This window comes from Cynoglossus semilaevis, chromosome 4, assembly GCF_000523025.1.
Source record: "Cynoglossus semilaevis isolate Cse_v1.0 chromosome 4, Cse_v1.0, whole genome shotgun sequence".
Taxonomy (NCBI): Eukaryota; Metazoa; Chordata; class Actinopteri; order Pleuronectiformes; family Cynoglossidae; genus Cynoglossus; species Cynoglossus semilaevis.
The window spans coordinates 5,130,170-5,146,712 of record NC_024310.1 but is presented as its reverse complement, the minus strand read 5'-3'; the positions used below and the strand labels follow the sequence as shown (position 1 = coordinate 5,146,712).

The following is a 16,543-nucleotide window of genomic DNA, read 5'->3' as shown; positions in this document are numbered from 1 at the left end:
GTTCTGAAGTAAATTGATTTTAAAAACTCTATATTTATTTTTTTTAAAAGCCACTTCTCTATCTATCTATCGTACCATTTAGTCTAAACACTTCTGCACATTCTAAACTGAGTCCAAAACGTCATTTTCTCCTTTGTCCCCCTCTTCCCGCTGAACCTTTATTTGGCACGTTTTGAGAAAATAAAATCTTTATTTCCGTCACTGTCTCACCTCAACATGGATGCGAAATCCCCCGTCAATATTTATGACCCTGTAACAAGCTAAAGATGGATGAGTGCACGCTGTGTAAGCACACATGTTCCGAATGCCGGATGAAAAGAAAAAGAAAACCGTCAAGTTAGAATGTTGTCCTGTCTTTGCTATCAAATCAGATTTTATAAACTTTTTACCACGTTGTGAGTTGATATTCTCGATCCGAGATTATTAGAAGTAAAAGTGAGCCTTCGTGCATTAATCAGCCATGCGACCTACTGTACATGAATACATTTTATAATAACTCAAGTATGTGTCGAACTAATACAGACGTGTGGTGTAAATGTGTGAGTAAAATCCGTCTTACCACCAGAACGTTCCAGTAATGGCTCGGTGTCTGTGTCGTCCTCCAGTGACGATTCTAACAAGGAACAAAGAAAGTTGGTGCACAGACAGTATACTTATATGTTCGTGCACATCCGCGGGAAACTTAAAATAAAAGGTCGGTCTTTCCCGCGCACACCTGTGCGCGCGCCCGTGTGCGAGGGAGATGCTCCGCTCTTATCCTCAGGCGGAAGTGAAACCCTAAATTCCTGTTTCATTTTCCCTACCAAAATATCCTCTCTTTTTTCTTTTCAATTTTTTTGGAATGCTTTAAAAAACAACTTTTGTCTTGTTTTATTCATCATTTTGTCTCATTTATTTACGCTCGTTTGTTTATATTTTATTTTTTTATTAGACTTGATGATTAACTAATGCAAATATCTGTGTATGGAAACGTAAGTATGGAAATGTTTCCTTTTACTTTTGTAAAAGTAAACACGTGACACGTGTTTGAATTGTGTATTGTTGTACAAGAAAACCTTTTCAAAAACAGTAATGAACCAATGTTGCTACCAAAATAAAAACATATATATTATGTAGCATCCATCAAGCAAATCAATGATTCCGTTTAACACTGGATGTTATACAGATCACTACTTTGCAAACGTGAACTTTCCATCCTTTCTTGCTGCATAAAGATGATCCTCGTTTAATTGAATGTTTTTTTAACCGTAATAGTACTTTATGCGTGGCACAAATTCTGACGACTTTGCACCAATGATAGACACGATTACTTTATCGTTCGGCTGCAGATTAAAGCCTATCTTATCAGGTAATTTATACAGTACACGCTCGTCAAACGGTGGTTTATCTGTGTCTGATTTCATGACTCGTGTTGTAATGACTGATACGGCGGGCTTTAACCCCGGTCACTTAAGATTCAAGGGTTATGTGGAGGTGAACTTACACTGACGGATTACACCATGCACTACCACTCTGTTGGGTTTGCTTCTTTCTCTGTAAATGGTGGTCCTAAAAATCACTGAGTTGCCAAGGACATGTGTGTCTTCCTTGTTTCTGTGCACTATATATGTGACCCTAAGATGAACTGGAACTGATTAACCGTGTGTTCACATATATTTGTATTTTATCTTTTCCCTGATCTTATTTATTTACAGTTTTCCTGTGTTGTTGAGATTATTTTATTTTTGTAGCAAACTGGTCAGAACATGTGAATGTTACGCCTCTTAGCTAATACAGCCCACAGCATCGACTAGTGGAACATTTTCTACAATAGAATTAGCCCATTTACATCTATATTAATGTTTGGTGTCTATTTCTACACACATGAGTTATTACAGACTTAAATAATCCCAGCATTTGTGTCTAAAAATGATAGTGGCCTGTAGCATTATCCCTTTTTTAAATGTATATACTGTGCAGTAGTGTGCTGTGTCACAATGAAATGTAATTCATTTCACTTTTTTTACATTGCTGTTTTTTTCTTAAGCAAGAACTACTTTAAATAAAAACGTTAAAACATACACATTCAACAATTTCTAGACATACTTAAATTTTGTTTTATTATTTAAATCGCATTCTTTTTTTCAATTTAACTCCAGATTTTTTCAGTGTTGACACATTATTAGTTATAGGAACAGAAACCAGAACTCACAAAATCACAAAAATAAAAAGAGAAATTGAACACCTGCTAAAGTACCCAGGACTACTACGGGCAAGCTTTACCTTTTTGGGACGTAGAAGTAAAACTGAACAACGGAGTAGTAAATACCCAGTTTTATAATTTGATAATTTCATTCAGAACCATCTTAAATAATATGTGAATTTCCGGCATGTTCTTTAGTTTAATAGGAGATTAAACAGACATGGATGTTCTCATGCATGTATCCCAAAAGATAGTGCTGCACTGGATTTTGTTCCATTTTCCTAGTCTCATTTTAAACAAGAACATGTAAAACAGTGAGAAAGAAGCCATGTGATTTAAGGCTGTAATCTGTCGGTTCTAGAATTGTTAGTGTTTTCACTGCTTTTATGGTGTTTTTATCTGCTGTGACTGAAGTCGCACACTTGACATACGTGTGTCAAAGAGTAACGCCAGTAAATCGTTTGTGTAATACTGTAAACATGGCAAATCCTTCAGCTGTGGAGGTGAGCAGTGGCCGCTTGGGGCAAATTATACAACTTTCCGTTCCGTTGGTGTACAAAAAAAATATACAACTTTCCGTTCCGTTGGTGTACTGTGGTATCGATATAATTGTTCATTTGTGTTGATTTGATTTATCTTTTAGTTTGGAGGATGTGTCAACATCAGTTGAATCAATAAAAAACTGGTGTGAACCCTATCAGATGTTTGCCGTATTTTCAGTTTTCGAGCCTTTCTGACTCACATCACACCAAGAACCTGACTGAGTAAGAATATCAGCAGACTAATATGCAGATGTTTTGCTCTTTCATGTTTCAGCAGCTCACAGTCATGATAACATTGCGTTGATCAGAGTGCTGACTGTTTTGAAGGTCATTCACAGAGTTTTATTTGGGTTTAAATGATTATTTTGAACTATCCGTGTTGGAAATTCCGATTATCAGGTCCTAGTTGTGGCTACTTGAAGTGAAAGTTCCCTTTCAAGGCTAAGAGAGATGTTTTTGAATTATTTTGCCTTGAGTGCTTCTCACCAGAGACAGCGGGTGTGTCTGAACCAGAGCACGAAGGAAAGCGTAGCTGGGTTTTCCCCCCCGATTTTATGCTTTATTTCTTTGCTGCATTTTCATGATTTTAGTAAATAAAGTTCACCTAAAGATGGATGAGTGTCGTTTAATGGTGTTTTCCATTATTTTTAGTGTAACACTGGGAAATTGTGAGTGTCGTTTAATGGTGTTGATGGTGGTGATTATTTTTAGTGTAACACTGGGAAATTCTCCTATGAGCTAACTCTTTAAATGTGAACCAAGGAAGGTTTATGCATAAAGGCACACTATGTAGTACTTGAAAGCATAACAGAACAGATCACAAAACAAAACATTGGAATGAAACTGATTTGAACAGAACAGAACAAAAAAATAAATAAAAACAAAACGGTATCCTAAATGTACCACCAACTCAGCCAGCTGCAGGTAAAAGACTGGCTATTGTCATTTTTCATTTTCCTCTCGTACAGGTTCTATAAAGAGGCCCCTACATTTTAGGAACATTATGTTCTAAGGTCTGTTTGAGAACAGGCCGCTGAGGGGCGCTGTTGCCGCCGGCGTGGTTATCTTTGCTGCGTACTTCAGGCTGGACCCGTGTGTCCAAAGACAAGTGCCGGTAAGTCTATTTTATTAATATGAGCGACTGTCACTACAGCTGTGCTGACGGGGTCGATACCTCCGCTCAATCACGTTGTGAGTGAAAATGCGTTTAAGAAGGGAATCTTTAATGTCGTTGACATACTGGTCGTGTATACAGAGACACGACTGCGTAGCACCATGGGCAAAAGGCCTTTCTAATGCGTTACTATGGTTACTTTTATCTGCATTTCTGCACATCTGCATTTTTATTGGATATCAGTGCTTCGCCGTGCACCGCTGTGGTGTTGCCTTTTTAAAGTCATTTTATAATTTATCAGTGAAGAAAAATGTTGGAAGCGAACATGTGTTATGTAACACATTCATTATTGACACAGTGTGCCTCACTGACACACACTATTTTTAAGGACTTTTAAATGGACAAATAATTCCTTGCAACTTGATTCTAATTTCAACCAATGTTAATAATTTCCTTACCATGATCTTAATCCCAAGCAAAAGTTTTTACCTTTAAAATTATGTCTTATTTTTGCCTCCTTCAAGACAGATGAACCACTCAGTTCAGTTTATTTGAGTCAAAATAATAATCAAATAAACTCAATATTACATTGAGTTTATATCAACAATTACAAATTAGGGAAGAGTTATATTTGCAGATATTCTCAGTCATCCAGGTCATTATTATAATCTCAAGAGCAATTTTAATGTAGGCAACTGGACACAACTCAAGTAAGTTGAAAACTTCAACTTACAACTAACCTTTAAATGGTTTTTGCACAGTTGTTCAAATAATAAAATAAAACACTTCTGTTCTTCATGTTGTGCTCAGTTATGTTATGGCCCATAACTCATCATATGTCATCACATCACCAGACACCTGCCCTCAGTTTTACCCATATTTCACATTATGTTGAACATTGTTCAGTGGCGCTGGTGGAGATAACAGGGTAAACACTGATAAAGATGTGGGGTTAAAAAGAGGGCACCGTACTTCAAGATGTTCATGATGTCTTTATAGCTCTGTGACTGCGGCCTGAGACGAGCCCGCTGTTCTGTTGGTAGAATTAAGGGGGCCGACAATGGCACAAGACCTAATTATGTGGAAACATTTATGTTTATTAAAAACAAGTGGGATATTTAAAAAGAACGCGTCAAAAATGTTATTGCACGTTAATATGTGTCACGTGTGAATATAGTGTCATTTACTCTGACAGATTCAAATCTTACTATAAATAGACGGTGTTATAAGAGAACTTCCAGCAGCTCGGCCTGGTCTCTAATGCTGTGAATACACAAGTGGAGCCAATAATTGTGACAAATAAATAAATAAATCAATCAAAGTTAGAAGCGTGTGAGGTGAATAATGAATCGAGTGGTTATCTTTGAAATAATTGCCCCTTGAATAATCTTGAGATGACAAAGCGCTTCTTTTTGAAGACTTACATAACTGTGACATCACTGTCTTCTTGCTCAATTATCTGACAGTTTTCAGGGGGTGTGGTATCTGAGAAGAGAATATATAAGCCTCAAGTCTCAAAGCTGAAGACTCCAGCAACAGCAGCAGCAGCAACAGCAACAGTAGCAACAGCAACAGTAGCAGCAGCCGTTTTGGACAACACTGCATCCACAGGAGCTAAAGCTACAGCTGCAGTCATGCCCTCCTACCAAGTTCAAAACAAAAAAGACAGAGGTAATTTGCTGCTTCTGCTAAATTATAAACGGTTCAACTTAACTACACAACTTAACTTTAAACAAAGCATCATTTATATTTAACTTGTACGTCATTGTTTCTGCAGCACAGGAAAAATCCAAGTCGTTGCAGAAACTAATCCACTATACAGATGTGCACGGTCTGCCATGCATTGAGAAGATCGTGACCTCAGTGGAGGACGTCCCTGAGTCCATCAACACCGACATCACTGGCACGATTCCAGAGTGGATCGATGGAAACCTTCTGAGGAATGGACCTGGAAAGTTTGAAATTGGAAATCAGAAGTGAGTTTATCCAATCAACATCAACATATTTGATCACTTTTTGTTTTGGTAAATTGTGGTTTATATGTTTGGGCCTAATCACAAAGCTGTCTTTGTGTCCCCCCTCTCCCCCAATCAGGTTTAACCACTGGTTCGATGGCATGGCTCTCCTGCACCAGTTTAAAATATCTAAGGGTCAGGTGACCTATAAAAGCCGTTTCTTGTCCAGCGACAGCTACCAGACCAACAAAGAGTGTAACCGCATCGCAGTGTCTGAGTTTGGCACACTAACCATGCCTGACCCCTGTAAAAACTTCTTCCAGAGATTCATCTCCAGGTTCGAAATGCCAAGTGAGTTTTCCTGAAGTTGTGTGATCAAACTTCCATCTACAGTTTGTAAGTACGCAGAGGAAGGTTATTGATTATCAACCTCACTCTTCTTCTCGTAGAGGCCACAGATAACGCCAATGTGAGCGTTGTGACCTACAAAGGGGATTATTACGTCAGCACCGAAACCAACATCATGCACAGGGTGGATCCTGAGACCCTGGAGACCACTGCGAAGGTAAGATAACGTCAGAGGTTTTTGAATAATAATACTCGCTTTTTAATCAGAACAACAACAACAACGCTGGTTTGATTTACCATTAGAAAATCATAGGCTGATTAAACACTGAAATGATTCATGATGATTCATTTATTTCTCCAGATACAAGTATTTACAACTGTACTTCCCAATGCTCAGTAATGTCACCTATACTTCTTCAGTCTTGGTTTTCTTTTTTCTTTATTCATCCATTCACTAGAAACACTAAACACTAAATAGTGAACTTGTATTGACCTCGTACAGAAGAACAACAACAGAGACAGAGGGTTGAGTTGTATAGACTTGTTTGTGGACATATTTTAAGAGTCAGTGACAATGTTTGGAATTTGTTGAATCAGCTCTTACTTTCACAACTCACTGGTCAGAAAACTAGTCTTGTAAACAATGACTTTTGAGTTTACATTTTTCTGAGGCGTAGTCAAACTTTATTACTTGTCTTAAAGCTAACTGTATAAAACTAAGATAAAAAAAAACTCAGGTGCAACGTTTGTATCTGTGTTTCTCAGGTGAACTGGACCAAATTCATTGCTGTGAACGGCGCCACTGCACATCCTCAAACAGACCCTGATGGAACCACCTACAACATGGGGAATTCCTACACCCTTAAAGGTAATATGACACTGACCTGCTCACACTGCTGGTGACAACTGAGCAGCTTCAAACACCTTATGCCTAAAAATATCTTTTTGACATTTCTGCAATGCCAGGATCACACTACAACATCATCGTGGTGCCTCCAAACAAAACCAGCGATGAAGATGAGACACTGGAGGGAGCCAAAGTGCTGTGCTCCATTCCGGCAGTAGACAAGCGCAAACCGTCCTACTACCACAGCTTTGGTGAGTCAGAGGTTTTAGGGTTTTGTGCTTTTATACAAAGACAGACCAAAACACACCATGTTTCCTTACAACACTATTATTGTACGTGACTAGGCCAAATTATATTAATGTACAAAAAGAAATTTATTGAAAGAAATAAAGTGTATCCAGCTGAAAGACTACATTTACCTACTGCAGCACCATAATAGTTATGGTTTTTTAAAATGACAGATTTAATAACACAGATAAGAGTTTAATTCTGAGCTGCTTTGTGAAACAAACAAAAAATCAGTGACATGTTAATAACATTTGTATTGTGTATTCTTACCATTCATTAAAAAACATTTAGTCCGATTCATCTCATCAAATTATTGAACACAACTGACACGTTCATTTTAACAGCCCTAATATTTTCACTCTGATTCTAGCCATGTCTGAGAACTACGTGGTGTTCATCGAGCAGCCCATCAAGATGGACCTGTTGAAGATAGTGACGGGGAAACTGAGAGGAAAAAGTATCAGTGAATGCTGTTACTGGGATCCAACTCTTAACACCATCTTCCACCTAATTCACAAGAAGACAGGGGAGGTGAGGTTCTTACCCTGGCTCTGGAGTTCTCTAAGAATGGAGCCGTCTCTGAACTCTGCCCGTCTGCATTTCAGGTCAGCTCTGTCAAGTATGTGGCCCAGGCTTTTTCAACCTTCCACCAGATCAATGCGTTCGAGGAGGACGGCTTCTTGATCGTAGACCTGTGTGCCTCAGATGATGGACAGGCGATCAATAACTACAACATCCAGAACCTGCGCAAGTCTGGAGAAGCTCTTGATGAGGTCAGCAGTTCAATTCCGGCTTGACTTTCTTGCCTTTATATTTTTGTTTCTTTAAAGTACGGCTACTAAATACAGTTTGCCTTCGTTGATTTTTTTGCTGAGTTGCCTTGCTGAAAAGACTCACGTTGTCATCACCAGGTGTACAACACTTTATGCAGAGTATTCCCACAGCGATTCGTGCTGCCACTTAAGGTGGACGATGACACACCCTATCAGGAAAACCTCAACAAAAGGCCCGACAGCACGGCCACTTGCACAAGAACTGAGAAGAACAAGGTAGAACCTGAGACTTCAAATGATGTGTAGTAAAACTAAAATAGTACATGGGACCTCACACAGCACAGGAGAACGCGGACAGGACTGTTATTGTCGTTTAACAACAACAGATCACACGGACAAGATTTGTAGTTACTTTGTAGTAGAGGTTTATGGCCTAATTATCTTAGCCTAAAATGATCTTTTTCAGGTTTATCCACGTTGTTTTTGGTATAGTTACTTCTTACAGTTGACTATGAAATGTGATTTAACAGCAGTCTTGGCTAATCTATTGTGTTTCTGTTCTGTTCTTTTTCTTTTTATACCAGTAAATTGGAGGGCTGCAAATAGCTTTTATTTTTTAAAACTCACACACTCACATGTTGGGGTTAAGTTTCTAGGTTTACAGAAATGTGACTGTTGTTTGATCTGCACTCACATGTTGGGGTTTAGTTTCTAGGTTTACAGAAATGTGACTGCCTGAGGCTGCACAATTCTTATCTTTATGATATCAGTGTCTGTTTGCTATCCGGGGTACACTCTGTGCCAACTTTGTCTTACTTTACAGGTGCCATAAACAGATATAGAGTACAACAGAAATATGTACCTTTTTTAAAAAACAAAACAATATATATATATATATAAAGATGTCAGCAAAGATTCCCACTGTGACAAAAATAAGAACCTGTAGCACTGCAGAACTAAGATGGTTTCTAAAGTTTCACATCTAACACTGTTTTGTTTTTTGTTTTGTGCAGGTGTTCGTTACCCATGAGGACCTGCACGGGGACGATCTTCAGCAGTACGGTGGTCTAGAGTTTCCTCAGATCAACTATGGCAAGTACAACACCCGGCCTTACCGCTACTTCTATGGCTGTGGCTTCAGACACCTGGTGGGAGACACGTTAATCAAGATGGACCTTCAAGGAAAACACATGAAGGTGAGTCTGACTCACATCTAAGTTTGATTTCCAGGTTCCTTTGTTTTCATGTGCAGTTACTAACACAACATACAGCTACATAGTCATAATCCCACTACAAAACTACATAGACTTACGTTCTTCTCTGTTGGAGAATTGTGTCTGAGAATGTGTGTCTGTCTTGACCATGTTGCACATTTATCATCATAAACCTAATTAACAAAGGTAACTAATGATAACTGAAAATGAATTTCTTGATTTCTTCATAGGTTTGGGAGGAATCTGGTCTGTATCCTTCTGAACCAATCTTTGTCCCCTCCCCTGAGGCCACAGAGGAGGACGATGGTGTCATTTTGTCTGTCGTCATCACTCCCAACAAGGTTAGTCAAGATGAGTCTTTAATAGGTCTACACAATTACAGATAATTAGTTTTCATACCAGCCATCATATGTAGGGATGGAAGTAATATTTGGTGAAATTTTTATGCAAAACAAATCTGGTCTCTGCTCAATAATCAACTGCTTTGCGTTTTATCTTTCAAGGACAAGAGCACGTTCCTCCTGGTACTGGATGCAAAGACATTTGAGGAACTGGGTCGTGCTTCGGTGCCTGTCAACATCCCCTACGGTTTCCATGGCACATTTAGTGCCGCATCATAGAAATGTGATGAGGGAGCTGACAACATAACTAACATAATGTAAATAATGACTTTTTAAACTGTTGCTCTTTTCTGCTGCTTCTTTTTGTATATGTAAATGTATTGCCTTATACACCTATAATATAAATGCAAAGTTTGCTTGAACTATAAAAAAAATGTAGCCATTAAATGGAGCGGGACACATTTGAGTTCTGTAATGTAAAATGTGAAAAAAAAAATAAACACACATAATAACACTTCTTTGTGTATTTCAGAATTTTATATATATTTCGTTATGTACCGTTGCTTGCTCGGGTTACGTATAGTAAGCTCAGACAGAGACAATGGGTCTGTAGCTCAACTGAAGTTTGTCCAAGCGGAGTTGCCGTACGTACCTGTCCAAGACCGCAGCTCATTCGTTCGTGCTCAAACAGCCATTGTGGGCCACACACACAGTACAGGCAACGCAGATTAGCCAGTGTGAAGTTGTACAGTACAGTAGGTGTTTTCATTGTTTATTCATTTACTATGTTTAATTTTACACTGGCAACACATATAAATGCTAATTTTATAGTAGTCATGGCCATTGTGGGCCACACACATAGTACAGGCAACGCAGATTGGCCAGTGTGACGTTGTACAGTACAGTAGGTGTTCTCATTGTTTATTCATTTACTATGTTTAATTTTACATTGGCAACACATATAAATGCTAATTTTATAGTAGTCATGTAGCATTACATATGTTGAACACTGCTCACGTGCTTATCACCCGTCTGAATTTTCTTATTGTAGGCTAGTTAGACATTTACCTTTGCGTTAATTGATGCGTAATTTAAAAATCGACAAATGGTAAAGTGAGTTTATGCACATAAAAGATGTTCCTGTATATTAACAATAACCCAAAAGACTTTTGCCCCGACAGTTAGCATTGAATTGGCTGGGGAGAAGATCAACATTAACTGGTTTTCACCTATTGTAAACGTCCTGAAATGTCCAGATTAAACGATTATCTTATGGAGAATTAATTGAAAGATAATCCCCTTGCATAGTTATTAAGAACGGAATACACTTGGTGAAAAATCTAAGTACAAGTACAGAACTTAAGCACATTAGTATGGAAGAAACCATTCAATTACCATCGCGGACTCCCCCCTGTGGCAATTTTAAATTACTGCAATAATATGGCGGTTATTGCAATTTCAATCAAAATTAAATAAAGTTAAATAAAAAAATGAAAATTAAATTCAGATCCAATTCAAAATTATGGCATTACCAAATTAAACAGTAAGTCTCAACACAACCCATAAACAGTCGCGTGATGTAGGAGAACAGTATCTACAGTTTACATCAGTCTCTCTGTAGCTCTGTGTATACCTGGGCTGTACCACTACTCTTGCCCTTTCAGAGCGTCTGTCCCCTTCCCCCTTTCACATAATAGTATGGTCCAAGTTTGTCCTCGCATATGATTGGCTGTCAGCTGAGGATTGGGCTCTCGGCTTTGGGTTTTGGTATCAGATCGGACCGACAAGTTGTTGTTTTTTTCGATATCCGATCCTGAACTTTTGATCAATATCTGACCAATTCCATTAGGCCATCCCTAATTTAAAGTTTTGATTCCATTGTTTTGCGTCCAGTGTTATAAGTAGTAATCCCAACTACAGTAAATACTATAATACATGACTGTAATCATGCATGACAGTTCACACACACACAAGCCCACACATATAGTTTTATAACATAGAATAAATATCGACGAAATTATTCTTGACTGCAAAATAGATGGAGCATCAAAATGATAATCAAGATCAACCTCCGTTAAAAAGAAGAAGACGTCACTCTGCACCATCCACTATGCAGCATTTCAAAATGTTCGAGGTTGATGTTTCAGGTATGTTCACAACACATCTTTAATCTTCCTTTCTCTTATTACAGTGTTAAAATAAGACCCTTTGAAACGAGGCCCTCAGAAAACACAGGTACAGATGAACAGAGATCTTTACCATGTGATTTGTTTGGTCTGACAGATGCCAGAAAAGAGATCGTCCTGCTGCTGTCACAGCAGGCTGATTACTTAAGGTCAGTCACTGAACACTAACTGTAAAGAGAAGAAGAAGAGAAGAAGATAAACACTTTCTGGAGGCAGTTTTTTCCCTAAAACTCAGAGATTTTAATTTTTTTTTTTAATTTGGAGCAACATCTTACACCAGGTCAAAATCCGTGGGGGATCAGCTCGATTGAAACCTGTTACAGGGCTTTCCTAATTGTAACAGTTTGTTTCAAGAAATGATGTTTAAAAATTGTTCATTTCTGAGCTTTAAAAACTAAACTAAATAAATGGAAAAAGCATGCAGCTTTTTTATTAGACCACAGCAAAAATACTTAACTAAAACCCCTCGATAAAAAACCCCCAGATAATAAACAACAACAGACCTTTACCACTAGGTGCTGCAATATTTTAAATGGTGTATCATACTGTACAGCTGCTAAAGAACACTACAGTTATTTTTCTAAGGGTTTGGGGGACAACACTGTTGTGGATGTATTAACTGACTGTCCCTTATTATCATTTACAATGATCTTTTGCAGGAGCAGAGCTGCAGCCGACACTGCACAGATGAAGGACGCAGAAGAGCTTTTGTTTGAAGTCAAGAATCTGGAAATCACACTTAGAAATAAGAAGAAACATCTGTTGGCACAGCTGGATATCATTACTGCTAGACTTATGAATCATTTCTAATTCAACATGTGTGATTGCAGCTATTTATTCAGTTAGATTTGTTTAATTTTTTTGAGTAAACTGATAACAGCAGTCCTGTTCACAAACTTGCAGTTATTTAAAATTGTCACAAGGGGGAGTTTGGGAAAGTGTTTAACTCAGGGTTTTTGTTCATAGTTATGTGTTTACTTGCATCCTTCTACAATGCAAGAGATTCAAATGGGTTCAAATGGGTTTTAATGAATCCTTAAGTTTCTTGTGGAAACAAGACCTTCGTTCTTTTTTTCTTTTCTCTTAGGGAGGTCTCGCCACTGTGCTTCAATCCAAACGTCTTTCATTCTCCTTAAATCCTTTAGATTTGAAGTGCCTACTACACTCATACTTATTTGTTGTTCAGGTATTGTGGAGAGAGGAGTGTGCAGAACAAAGGAAAAATATAAAATCTGAGAAAATTAGAGAAATGAAACACTCGTTTACAGTTGTTTCTGTGTCTCAACTGATTAAAAGACGACAACCAGCAGCTACAGTGTGGGCAGACTTTATCACACAGCTGAAAGCCTGCAATCATTAAATATAAAAGTATTCGGGGATTTCTCAATTCCTCCTGCTGCTTCTCCTTCCCCTTTCTTCTTTTGGTGCATCTCCAGTGCACGCAGCATCTTATTGGTGAGCCTGACGATCATGTTCACCGACTGTGACTACAGAGGAACTAAAACAACAAAGACAGAGGCATTAGTAAACAAAGCTACAAAGTATTAGAAAGCCCACGTGAATTCTGGGAGATTAGTAAGTGGAGCAGTGATTCACAGACGATCGTTTGAGTTTAGTAGTTTGATGAGTGGCCAGTAATTCCCAGGTTTCTACAGTGGAACAGACCATGAATGCAACACTCTCCATAGTCTGTGAACATGCAATCCACAAACTTTTTTTTTTCTGTGTTAGCATTTGAATCAAACAATAATGTAAAATTTTCAATGAAAAATTGTTGTTTTACCCCAACATTACTTTGCCTCCAAACTCTGATCTGTTTATTTTGAGTGTGAATGTGAAACATTTAATTGTTTTATTTCCAATACTTTCATATATTTTGATTCGCATTTTGCAGTCACTTCCTTTTGATTAGTCACCAAAACATATGCCTGACACAGGTGTTTGTGAAAGTCTGGCCCAAAATGTAGCTCTTATTAAGTAGCCCTGCAATAAAGCAGGCAATTTCAGCAGGGATTTTGTTTTTAAGTCACAAGAGAAGACCAAAACTATAAGGATGTAGGTAAATGAAAGAAATGTGGAGGATATAAGCCATATAAGAAGGGGAGAGGATAACTACCCACTGCTTGGTGTGTTGGGTAAACACCAGTCAGTGCGTACTAACATTGTGAAGAAAACAAGGGTGTATCATGAGTATTGTCATATGACTCATAAGGGGAAATGATGTTAAAGGTCTTTAAACATAGAGTAACTGATGAAAAAAATATAGTATTGTAGTAATTTTTTCATGTATGAATTTCTGTGGTGCACTGTTCCATTCCTAATTATTTCAATGTACTAAAGAAATGTTTACGTTCTTTTTTCGTATCAAATCTGCATCATTTGTTTTTTACTCAAGTCTGAATTATTAGCTCACTGCGCCCTCTTGTGGCAGTACTAGGAACAGAATTTCCACCTGCTTGCAGTTTAAGGCAGCCGATGATTTGTTTAGGAATATATTACACCAAACATAACGTAACATGAGCGATGAAATTTAGTCTGCTGTTAGAGTCATAGCTTGGTGCTCGAAGTTAGTTTCACACAAACTACCCTGGTTTGTTTACTTTCTATGTCTCTGGTATCAGGAGGGCAGTTTGTACCATTATTATTCTTCTGGTTCCATCGATTCTTTTGAGAGTTCCTCTCTCGAATGAGGAAGAACTACCCCGTTTTAAGCCTTTGCATTTGACCAAATGCAGTTTAAATAAAATCACCAGTCCACCACTAGAGGAAGCCCAAGTAATGTCAATGGTACTCATACCTCAGTTTGAGAACCACCGCACTTGGATCGATAGGTTCTTTGAACATTAGAAATGTTATTCTCATCCCTGTGCTTTATTTATGTTTAATGTTTATATGATACAACAAACCGGGACCTGTGTTGTCGTGTTCTCTCAATATCAAACATAGGTCCAAAGACAGCACCTTCAACGTTTAATTATTTTTTAAAGTATATAGAATAAATTCGCTTTTCTATTTATCATTCGTGGATTTAGCACAATAGATAAGGCTTATATTAAAGTATAACCACAAGTAATGTTTTAATCGGAATCGTCTGAAGGACAGCGTCAGCGTAAATAATCTTCCTAGCCAATGCTATTGTTATTTATTTTTCACACACACTCATGTAAGATAAAGGTCGTATGCGATATAAAAAATGTATTTATTTATTTTCTACATCAGTTACCCCTGGTACGTATATGTTCAGAGAGCGAGTCAACGTTGGAAAAACAACAACACTTTGCATGCGGTGCGGTGTGAAGTTTCCTGATTTCCGACATTCCCATGGTCAGTGAACGCAGCATCGGGGACATCGCTGCCTGTAGAAGGAGCTCTTTCTGTCCCTTACCTAATTCTCAGCCAAACGTACACAAACATGGCGATATCACAGGCGGTCAGGATGCAGTCTTCTCTTCGGTGTGCGTTATATTTAGTCGTCCTCGCCTTTGGTGGAATAAATTCATCGACGCTTCGTTCACATTTGGAGCAGCGGTTCATGCCTCCTCAAAACAGGGGCTTTTTCACTATAGAAGCTGATGTGCTTTCTCCAGATGGAGGTGGAGGTGGCGCCGCAGCTCCAGCGCTGCCCCTGGCCGACCGTAGTACCCCTAAAGGCGGGTCGATCTCTGGTACCAACCCGCAGCATCGAAGCCGCCGGAGTAGCGGAGAATCGGCCATGCCAAGGGTGTACGGACAGGTAATGAAAGGCATCCCTGTGATAACTGTTCACCTCAGTCGGGGCGGTTTGCATCGCCTGAGGCTGGTGTTCTCCCCCGAGAATGACTTTGGAGAAAATGATGCATGCTTGTGCAGGGTTGTTTTTAAGTGCCATCATTATTGCACCTTGTTGTTGTTGTGTTTCACTGTTGTGTGGAGAGGAAAAAGTGGTCCATTGTGCCTCCGAGCAGCAAAGGCAGTAAAGAGAGGAGAACGCGTTTCACCTGGTGTCCTTAGTGGAGCCGAGAGACGTTACAGCTCAGCACACAGGCGTTTAAAATGAATGGTAACTCAAACAACAGGATCCCCTAACACTCAGGTTGAATTGGCTGGAGTTGAACAGCCTTTACATCACAGTAAGAATGAAAGCGCAGCTTCACGGAAACCGTATGTCGTTAAAAAAAACCCTTTTTTTAGGACACTGCGTTTGTTTTCATTCATTTTTGACAGCACCAGCTAAAACTTATCCTTCACCTCGACCACCACCCTGTTAAACCTCATGCTAACGTCTAACCCAACAACGATTTGAATCTTCACCTAAACTTTAACTAGTGTCAGTTAACTGGCAGAACCAGTTAACTGACACTAGTTAAATATCCTGTCCTTGTCCTGCCCTGGCTCCAATCCAGAAAGAGCCTGTGTTGATATAAGTGGTTTCAGTATGAAGTTGATGTTGTCAGTGAGGAAACAAGTGATGATTTTTTTTTTTACACCAAAAGTTAGTTTCAGTTGATCAAAAAGAGAGGAAGGAGATGCAAGAAGAACTGGTTCTGGCTGAGAGTGAATTTTTTTTTTCACCTGCTGTCTCCAGAGCATATGTTGAAATCAACCACACATTTCTACATACCTGTACATGTGACAAACTGTATACAATATCTTTAAGCAAAGGCATTGGTTCCCAAACTGAGGGGTGGGTCCCCTGGGGGCTGCGAAGCTATTGCCAGGAGGATAGCTGATCTGAAAATCAATTTTAAATTCAATTCTTTTATGTGCCACATGG

The 16,543-nt window shown here is 38.7% G+C and overlaps 3 protein-coding genes and 1 long non-coding RNA gene across 6 annotated transcripts in view; 3 read left to right on the top strand and 1 right to left on the bottom strand.

Annotated features, from left to right (window-relative positions):
• Window positions 1-737, bottom strand: part of LOC112486949 (uncharacterized) — a 3,133-nt gene extending 2,396 nt beyond the window's left edge. Inside the window, exon 1 of one of the 2 annotated variants that reach the window (XM_025055081.1) lies at window positions 560-737. Coding sequence is in view for 1 of the 2 variants with exons in the window: in XM_025055080.1 (XP_024910848.1) it covers window positions 211-297 (87 nt within the window). In the remaining variant the exon portion in view is untranslated. Of the gene's footprint in view, window positions 1-210; window positions 527-559 lie in introns of those variants that run through there. The other variant, XM_025055080.1, reaches the window with a different exon arrangement.
• Window positions 738-3,739: 3,002 nt separating this feature from the next.
• bco2b (beta-carotene oxygenase 2b) lies at window positions 3,740-10,119 on the top strand. Of its 2 annotated transcripts, none has more exons than XM_008308708.3 (13): window positions 3,740-3,838; window positions 5,312-5,509; window positions 5,616-5,814; window positions 5,933-6,144; window positions 6,243-6,358; window positions 6,907-7,009; window positions 7,108-7,239; window positions 7,647-7,807; window positions 7,882-8,049; window positions 8,188-8,325; window positions 9,063-9,245; window positions 9,494-9,604; window positions 9,767-10,119. In XM_008308708.3, exons 2-13 carry the CDS (start codon window positions 5,473-5,475, stop codon window positions 9,881-9,883), a joined length of 1,677 nt encoding a protein of 558 aa, XP_008306930.1. In that variant the 5' UTR covers window positions 3,740-3,838; window positions 5,312-5,472; the 3' UTR covers window positions 9,884-10,119. The 2 variants fall into 2 exon arrangements, with proteins under 2 accessions (XP_008306930.1, XP_008306931.1); XM_008308709.3 differs by having other exon boundaries at window positions 3,744-3,838; window positions 5,305-5,509.
• A 323-nt stretch (window positions 10,120-10,442) lies between these two features.
• LOC103377769 (uncharacterized) lies at window positions 10,443-12,672 on the top strand. Its single transcript, XR_521444.1, has 4 exons — window positions 10,443-10,508; window positions 11,643-11,751; window positions 11,888-11,939; window positions 12,450-12,672. It is a non-coding gene; the product is annotated as an uncharacterized LOC103377769 (long non-coding RNA).
• A 2,371-nt stretch (window positions 12,673-15,043) lies between these two features.
• Window positions 15,044-16,543, top strand: part of sorl1 (sortilin-related receptor, L(DLR class) A repeats containing) — a 54,457-nt gene continuing 52,957 nt past the window's right edge. The window contains exon 1 of the mRNA XM_025055217.1: window positions 15,044-15,523. Within this exon, the coding sequence (XP_024910985.1) occupies window positions 15,203-15,523 (321 nt within the window). The 5' untranslated portion in view covers window positions 15,044-15,202. The remainder of the gene's footprint in view (window positions 15,524-16,543) is intronic.